This window comes from Arachis duranensis, chromosome 4 (assembly GCF_000817695.3).
Source record: "Arachis duranensis cultivar V14167 chromosome 4, aradu.V14167.gnm2.J7QH, whole genome shotgun sequence".
NCBI classification, from domain to species: domain Eukaryota; kingdom Viridiplantae; phylum Streptophyta; class Magnoliopsida; order Fabales; family Fabaceae; genus Arachis; species Arachis duranensis.
Window position 1 is genome coordinate 19,317,181 of NC_029775.3, and position 8,733 is coordinate 19,325,913.

Here is an 8,733-nt window from a genome sequence, read left to right on the forward strand (position 1 = left end):
GATGGCCGGCGATCATCAGTTCTAGAGTGTGGAGTGAGATTGAGAGTAACTGAAAGACTATGGTGTGATGAGGTGAGAAAGAGAGCCTTCGAGCTCGAGGGGGAGGGGTAGCTGTTTAGGACATTAGGGTTACTGGGTTAGGTTTAGGTCTGTTCTTTTTTAAAATGACAAAAACGACATCGTTTTGGGTAAGAAAAAAAAGAGTTTCAAACTGGTCAGGTTACACAAAACCACCGGTTTTCATCTAAACAGGACGGTTCTCTTCGGTTCTTTTCCTTGTGTAATCAAATTGCTCAACCGAGCTGACCAGATAACCAGTTCACCAATTTTTCAGTTGGACCGGTCAATCCAATCTGATTCTTACAACTATGATAGAAGTTCCCAACCTTTTATTTAACATTCAAATTTTATAGCTTCAATAATCTATAGACTTCTATTGACCATACAATTGTAAGAAACGTAGTACATAAACGGATTCTTTTCTTTAAATTATTATTAGAACTAAAATTTGAACAATGATTGATAAAACCCCACACAAATGCATATAAAGTTATACATCCTAAAGGACCCTTAAATTCACATATATGGTAGCCTTTTAATATGCCATCTATTGACAACATAATATGTTGATTTTTAGGGTAAGAACCATAAAATTTCTCTTTAAATAATGTTGCGGTTTATGATGATATCATTATGCATGCAAGAATCAAAGCCTCGCTCGTTTAACTTAATTCATAGTTTATAACTTGGGAAATTTTATGGTGCTTACCCTAAAAATCAACATATTATGTTGTCAATAGGTGGCATATTAAGAAGCTGCCACATATGTGAATTTAAGGGTCCTTTAGGATGTGGTTTATAGTTCTAATGTGATAGGCCAAGCAGTTATTTTTTTCATTAACTATTAAATATAAATTAAAAACTAATATTTTATAAAAATAAAATAATAAATTATATAAATTATACCTTTTTAATTACGTATATTTGGATTACATGATGAGAATGATATGTAATTATATAATATTTTTTAGAAGGGTTAAATATAGAAAAAAAATTTGAAACAAAATAAATAAAATTAATTTATTTGCAAAATAATATTAATGATTTGAATTCGATTTATTTAATTAAATTTAAAAAAGAGTGGTGTTACGTGACCAGTAAATTTTATTAGTTTTTAGTAAATATTTGACTAACACTCTAAATACTAATAACTCAATTCTAAAACTTAAACTCTAAACTATAAATTCTAATAATATAAAAATAATATTGATAAAAAATATTAGCACCGAAAAATCTAACATTTCTTTTAGAAAAACAAAATTTTAAATTACATTTAAGTTAAATATAACTTTTCAACATAAAATAGACTTTTAAAATTATCTCAAATTTAATATTCAAAATATTATGACTTAAATTTGTCACTTTATTTATTTTTTAAAAAAATTAAATTTAAAAAATGAATAACTAAACAAAAATCTTTTTTTAAGAAAAATGAAAACTTATTTTATATTGATAATAAATCATGTTTAAATTAAATATAATTTTAAAATTATAAAATTTTTAAACTCAATAAAATGAAGGCTATTCAAATCATCAAATTTTAGATTTTAATATTTATATTTAGAGTTGCATTTGTTAACTTAATTAAATAATACTTGATTCTAAACTTAGTCCAAACCAACAAAAACAAAAAAAAAAATTGTAACTTTGAAGTATAAAAAAATGTGAAATCAAAGAAAAAAAAATGAAAAAAATGAAAAGCTAGCTATCGCTCGAGATAATTTGGGATAATTTTTAAATAAATCTAATTCAAACTATTAAAATTGATTTTATTTATTTTGTTTCAATTTTTTTTCTACATTTAACTCTATCTAAAAAATAATACATAATTACATATCATTTTTATGATGTAGTCCAAATTCACATAATTAAAAAGGTATAATTTATATAATTTATTATTTTATTTTTTTAAAATATTAGTTTTTAATTTATATTTAATAGTTAACGAAAAAAATAACTCATGGATCCATCACATTAGAACTATAAACCACATTTTAAAGGGTTCTTAAATTCACATATGTTACAGCCTCTTAATATGCCACCTATTGACAACATAATATGTTGATTTTTAAGGTAAACACCATAGAATATCCCATATTTAAATCAACAATATTAATGTGAATGTTTTCGTTGCAACCACTAAGAATCAATTCAGCCTGATAAATAGTTTCTCAGATTGCTTCTCGTGGAGTATTATGTGTTTAAGACCTTTTCAACACACCTAAACAATTGCTTCAACATTAGATCTTTGGAAAGCATAACCAGAATGACAAAACCCGTTGATATAATCAGTTTTCCTAGCAAAGAACAGCATTACCAGCTGCCCAGCGGTAGCAGAAGCCTTGCAGGAGTTTTGTTCACCAGAAAATCCAGAGCGCCTCAATTCAGCAAGCATCGGCTTTGCTCAAGGCTTCTGCCTAAAATTGACACAGCGCGAAACTGCCTTAAGGTCAATACTCTATTTCCCATTCTTCAAATTGACACAGCAGCAGAGACTCAAGTAACAACCAATGAATTAGCACAATCCTATGACTCCTCCAAGTAAGTCTATCGATCTAGAAAACCACCCTTTATGAAGGAGTACTACTGAAGGCAAGTTGTCAGTCATAAAAGCATGACCAACAGAAAAATCCGAATCAATAAAACTCCAAGCAAGAATACTCCCTGTTGCTGCAAAACCAACTACATTTCATCCATGAGAACCCCAGAAGGATTAACGTTCCGGCTGATAAGAAGCACTTTAGACTTCTTTTGTCCCATTCTAGCCATAGTGATGTTAAGATGTGAATGCATGAACTCAATTCAGACCTGAATTCGGAAGTCTCCCCATTATTTATCCTTGACATCATGAATTGCTAATCATATTTTCTGTGTTGGACATAGTGTGGGGTTCAATATTGTCATAGAAAGAAAGACAGTTGACAAATGTATCAAGAACGTATTCTATGCTCGGTTGTTATATTTTTTTTTCTCGATTTTTGGTGACCTACAAATTACTGGAAGTTTAACCATAGATAGTAACTCAACAAAAGCAATAAAAATATAAAATACAGTGCTAAAAGGCATTCAAGGTTATCCATCCCTGAAATTGTCTAATTAACCGAGTCCAATCACCAAAAACATAAGATGTGAAATAATTATTCTTTTGATTGAATAACTGAACAAGAAATCTGAAAATTTTGGGGAAACTACGTCATTATAGATTAAACTTGCATCCCCTTTTACGATAAATATCTTTCTTCGAAATACTTAAGCAACCAATAAAATGATTTCAACACATAATCAAGCATACCTGTTTAAATGGCACAGCAAACACAACTGTAATAGGACAATATAGAATTGCAACATCACTTGGCCATTTAAGTTGGAACAACAGCATAAAAGCGAGACTACCAATGCAATGCACCAAAAGACTCAGGGAGTAGACACATTCATTTCTCTTACATTCTTAAGCCAACTTACCCGATACAACTTCAATAGCTCATTGGCTTCCTTGTCATAACAATGGACAAACTTATCCAGGAACTCCAATTCATTATACCGAAATACAGTCCAGCTCAGCTTCTTAATCAGACCCTTCGACAGCAAAGCTTTAACAACAGATCCCCTTGGAATAATTCGCTTTCTCAAGCTCATGGTCAACAGTGATGGACATCTGATAATGTCAGAAGATTTGCAGCCCAATGTGTTCACCAGAAAATCCATGACCGCCTCAATCTTACTGTCTGAAGTGCACATACAGAACGGGTGGGTTCTAAATGCTTTAGAAATATCATCCTCGGTCCAACCCCATTTTCTATATATACCTTTCTTTCTTTCCCATGTGGATTTGCTCAGATGTAACTTTATATGAACATATATAACAAATTGCAACTTGAGTGGATCAGTCTTCATCTCCTTCACTTCCTCCACTGCCTTCTTAAATCGCGTAGGACATACCTTAATTGTCTTGCCATAGTACTCTAACAACCTAAGAATGTGTGATTCAGGAACACCCTCTTCTCTCAGCAGCTTGATATTAGGTTCAATACGTTTGGCAAAGATATGTAGAACACCTGAATAGCTTACAACAGTTTTCATGAGGTTGTGCTTACATTCAAACATGTTGTCAAGGAAATTGAAGCAGGGAATGATCTCATTATTCAAGCTTCTTTTGAGAATTTCAGGGGATGTTAATATCATGCTGTGAATGTCAGAGACAGAAAACCCTTTTGACTTGAAAAAATCAAACTTTGGCTGCAAAGTGTTCTCGGGTTTGACTAAAAGTAAGTCTGGAACAGTTCGAAGGACTTTCAAGATCATAGTTTGGGACAAACCTTGGTTCTTGAAGAACTCAATCACTGTATCTGGTTTTTCACTTGTTTCTAACTTGAGGCGCTTGGAAATGATGATAGCGCGTTCTGGTGAGAACCCACAAGTATGAGTTAGGTAAGAGAGTGCAAAAGAGTTGTCTTTGGAGGCTGAAGAAGGAGACGAGGTTGAGATGAGTCTCGAAGCAAGCCATAGCCATGGATTGCTACCTAGCGAAGAAACCAGTTTTTGCAAGGTTGGAGAAATAATTTTGATGCGAATATGAAACATTGCGTTTGCGAGTGAAAGAATCAAGTGAACACAACACTAACTTGTTACCTGAATTACGGATGGGATCAAAATCAAATCAAACTCTGTCATGCATTCTGCACTAAAACCCTAGCCCTAATCTCTCTTCTCCTTGCTGATTTTGGAACGGCCCACTTAACCTTCTTATAGCAATTCAAATAAAACGTTCGAAGCAACGAGGCCTGGGTCAGATAGCAACTTTATTTGTCTCTCATTGAGATGTACGGATTTAAAGTCCAGTTTGGGTAACTAACTTAATTAAGTTCCTTTTGATAAAATAACTTAAATATTAAATGATTCTGTTAAAAGTAACTTATAAATAAGTTATTTTGTGTTTGGATTTTTAACTCTAAAAGTGCTTATTTTATAGAAATGTAATGAAAAATAGAAGTATTATGAGAGAAGTCATTTTTTTAACTTCTCTATAAACTCCAAAATAGCTTCTTAGAAAATTGTAATTTGGTTTTGAAAATTGCACCAGACATTAATACTACCACTTTTCATAAGTCAAAAGTTAAAAAAAACTACTTATCAAGTTTCCCAAACGGGCCCTAAATTCTCGTGGAGGAATTTTAAACTATTTTTGTGTACTTTCATATAGTGTGTGTGAGTGGATTGTATGGATGTGTAATGCATGAGGCTAATACTTAGAATTAGGGCCGTCAAATCTATTTGACCAAAAAAATAAAAATAAAAAAATAAAAATAAAACTTTCGAATAACATGGGTGGTAGACTTTAGCATTTATTTTACGCTAACTATTTATATTTTGAATAGATTAGTTTTAAAAAATATATTAACAGTTCAAGACATTCTATTAGCCAATGAATATATATATATATATATATAAAAGACAAAATTTAGATTTTTGACAAATACTCTAATTTTAAGAATATTGTAATCAGAATATTTATATATAAGTTCAAATTGACATCATTTTTTTTTCTATGATATCATTCATTCGATAAATTAAGAATTAATATATTATAAATCAAAATTTTATTTAAAAATTTATCGTTGCTTAATAAATTATTATAAATATAAAATAGAATTCAAACCATGGTTCTAAAAACCGGACCAGACCAGCCGGTTCAACCGGAAAAATCGAGAACCGGTCAGTTAACCGGTCCGGGTAAGCTCAAAAACCGACCAGCAAAAACCGGTAAAAAATCGGTCGAACCGGTCGGTTAACCGGTAAACCAGTCAAACTGGCCGATTTTTTAACGGTTTTTTATTAAATTAATATATTTAAAATTATTTTTAGGTTTTTTAATAATTTTATTTAATATTTAATTAAACCGGTTGAACCCCGGTTGAATCCCGGTCGAATTGAACCAGTAACCTCACCGGTTCATTGACCGGTCCGGTTCTCGCAACCTTGATTCAAACTAACACTTACTTAAATAAACAAAGAAACTAACCACTTAATCGATCCAAATAAGGTTAAACTAATATCATTTTGCATCCACTTTACATATGCACCGGACCAGAGGTATTCCATTTTCCAACTGCCACCTATGAGATGCCATTTCGTGGGGATCCATGAAAAATGAAAATTAAATTCATTTCGCACGCGTTTTTTGCGGATTGGACCAACGCATTTTTGTCCACAGTTCGTTTTACACTCGTTTTATAAAATAATCTAATTTTATTCACTGAAAAAAAAATCTAATTTTTTCATTTATATATAAAAAAGCTACTAAAAACTCAAAGTAATTACTCAAATCAATTTATAAAATTTTTAAAATTTAAATATTTTAGTTTCTCATATTTTAAAATATATAAAATAATCTTCAACATTTATTGTTGTTAGACAAATATAATCTTTTTCATTAATTCTAACGGTAACTACTAACTTAAAACGTTAACTCACACACATAATCATTAAGTATCTAAATATGTGAGTATCTACATATATAAATTGGACAAATTAGTCTCCATAGTGAAATACATTACAATCCCCCAAAAAATTTTAAAAATTTTAAAACAATCCCAAAAAGTTTTAAAAATTTCAAAACAATTCCTTCAAATATTTTTAATATTTTTCAAAAGTCCACGTCTTATCATAAAAAATAATATTATTTAATCAGTAGCCTATGAGATTTATATTGAATTGATGTAAAAATCATAATAATAACAAAAAAGTCATCATTTATATACTTAAATTCTTAAGATATTGACACCAAATAAATTTAAAAAAATATTCTTAAGTGAAAAAAATCTATATTTCTTTAGAATAATTGCTACCTGTGGTAGCACAAACAATTTTAACTGCAAGTTTATTTTGTGCAATATTACAATTCGTCAATCCCAAAATATTTTAAAAAACATGAACAAAACACTTGGATTGGTTTAGACATTTTTTCTTGAAGTGTTGTAAAGTATTAAGAATTTCACATTCGTGTTTTGTAAATTATCTATATTGACTTTGTAGTTGAACAAAGTTTACAAATTTGATTTCATAGATGACTTGATTGGTATTACATACAAGTTCTAAAGTGTTACCTTGATAATAAGTAGGGTTTAGTACGATTTTAGTTCCTAAGGTATAGGCCAAAAAATTTTTTCGTCCCAAACTATTTTTTTTGCATATAAAGTCATCCTTTTAATCAAAATTTTAATTTTTATTACCAAATTACTCCTAACTAAAAATTTATAAAAAAAATAGAAAACGGATGAGAAGGGGAAGGGTAAGGGAATCATGCGAAGGGAAGGGGAGGGAAGAAACGCTGTCAGTTGTCGAAAATCAGAGCCAGAGGGAGAGAGAACTTGCGAGGGAGAGGGGAGACCCACGCCTTGCCGCCATGCCTTGCCGCAACGCCTTGCCACCACGCCTTGCCGTCGAAGAGCTCGTGAAGAGAGAGAAAACGCATGGCCAGTGAGAAGAAGAGGGGTGCCTCGTCGCCATCGCACTCCGCCACTACCGCCGATGCTTCTGGTCCTCGCTGTCGCTTCGCGTTCTCGCCGCTGGTCCTTCCTAGGATTCCGATTATGTTTCTAATTTGCTCTGCTTCTGCTTCTATTTTCTTATGATTCTGATTTTATTTTTCATTATTTATTCTGCTTCTAATTTGATCTTTGATCTTTGATCTCTGTGTTTTGTTCTTCTGATTTTTTGTATTCTGATTTCTTTGATCTTCTGGTGCTTTACCAGTAGAAAAAATAAGCTGCAATGCACAATACTACATTTCTCTGAGCTTTGTATTTTTATTCTATTTTTTATGTTTATTATATTGGTTGTGCTTCTCATTTTATTGTTGTTGTTGTTGGCGCTGTGATGAAGAAGAAGGAAAGGAAGAAGAGATGCTGCTGTGATGGGAAAGAAGAAAAAGAAAAGAAACCGGGTATTTTGGTGAAGAAGGATAAGGATATTTTAGTCTGAAAGATGGCTTTAAAATTAAATTAAAGAGTATATACCCATTTTGGTCATCAAAGAATTTTAAACCAGATATTTTAGTCCCTAACTAAAATTAATTACTCGATTGGTCCCTAACAATTAATTTCGTCAGTCACTTAGGTTCTTGGCTCTGTCAACTCTAACGGAAGACAAAATGGTCCTTGAAAACTCTAACATGGGACAAAATGATCCCTGACAACTCTAACAAGGGACAAAATGATCCCTGACCCCTTTATTCGAAAACGACACTATTCTTTCCCAATTTTTATCATATCTCGCATAACCCTAACATTCATACTCTCCTTCTTCACCTTCACCGTCTTCTTTTCTATCTTTTCCTTCCTCTTCTTTAGCTCTAAGATTAAACCATGGTGTAATTGTTACATGTGTCGCACCTACCTCAATATGTCATAGACCACACACTTTCTAAATCTTTGTGACTAGTACATCCACCTCTTCTGCACTTCACCCACCAAAAGCACCTACTTCCACGTCTTTGGTAATATCACCTTCAATCCCGACAACATCCACAACATTCTCAAGACCAAGTTCCACAACTACTCCAAGGGCACGCCTTTCTCCACTCTCCGGCAAGCAATATAGATTGTTGGACATTAGGACATCATGAGAATATTCTCTTTCGACATCATATGCAAATTCTCATTTGAAATAGATACC

The 8,733-nt window shown here is 31.9% G+C and overlaps 1 protein-coding gene across 1 annotated transcript; it reads right to left on the bottom strand.

Annotated features, from left to right (window-relative positions):
* Positions 1 to 3,306: 3,306 nt before the first annotated feature.
* LOC107483685 (uncharacterized) lies at positions 3,307 to 4,823 on the bottom strand. The gene has a single exon (XM_016104287.3). It carries the CDS (start codon positions 4,639 to 4,641, stop codon positions 3,475 to 3,477), a length of 1,167 nt encoding a protein of 388 aa, XP_015959773.1. The 5' UTR covers positions 4,642 to 4,823; the 3' UTR covers positions 3,307 to 3,474.
* Positions 4,824 to 8,733: the final 3,910 nt, after the last annotated feature.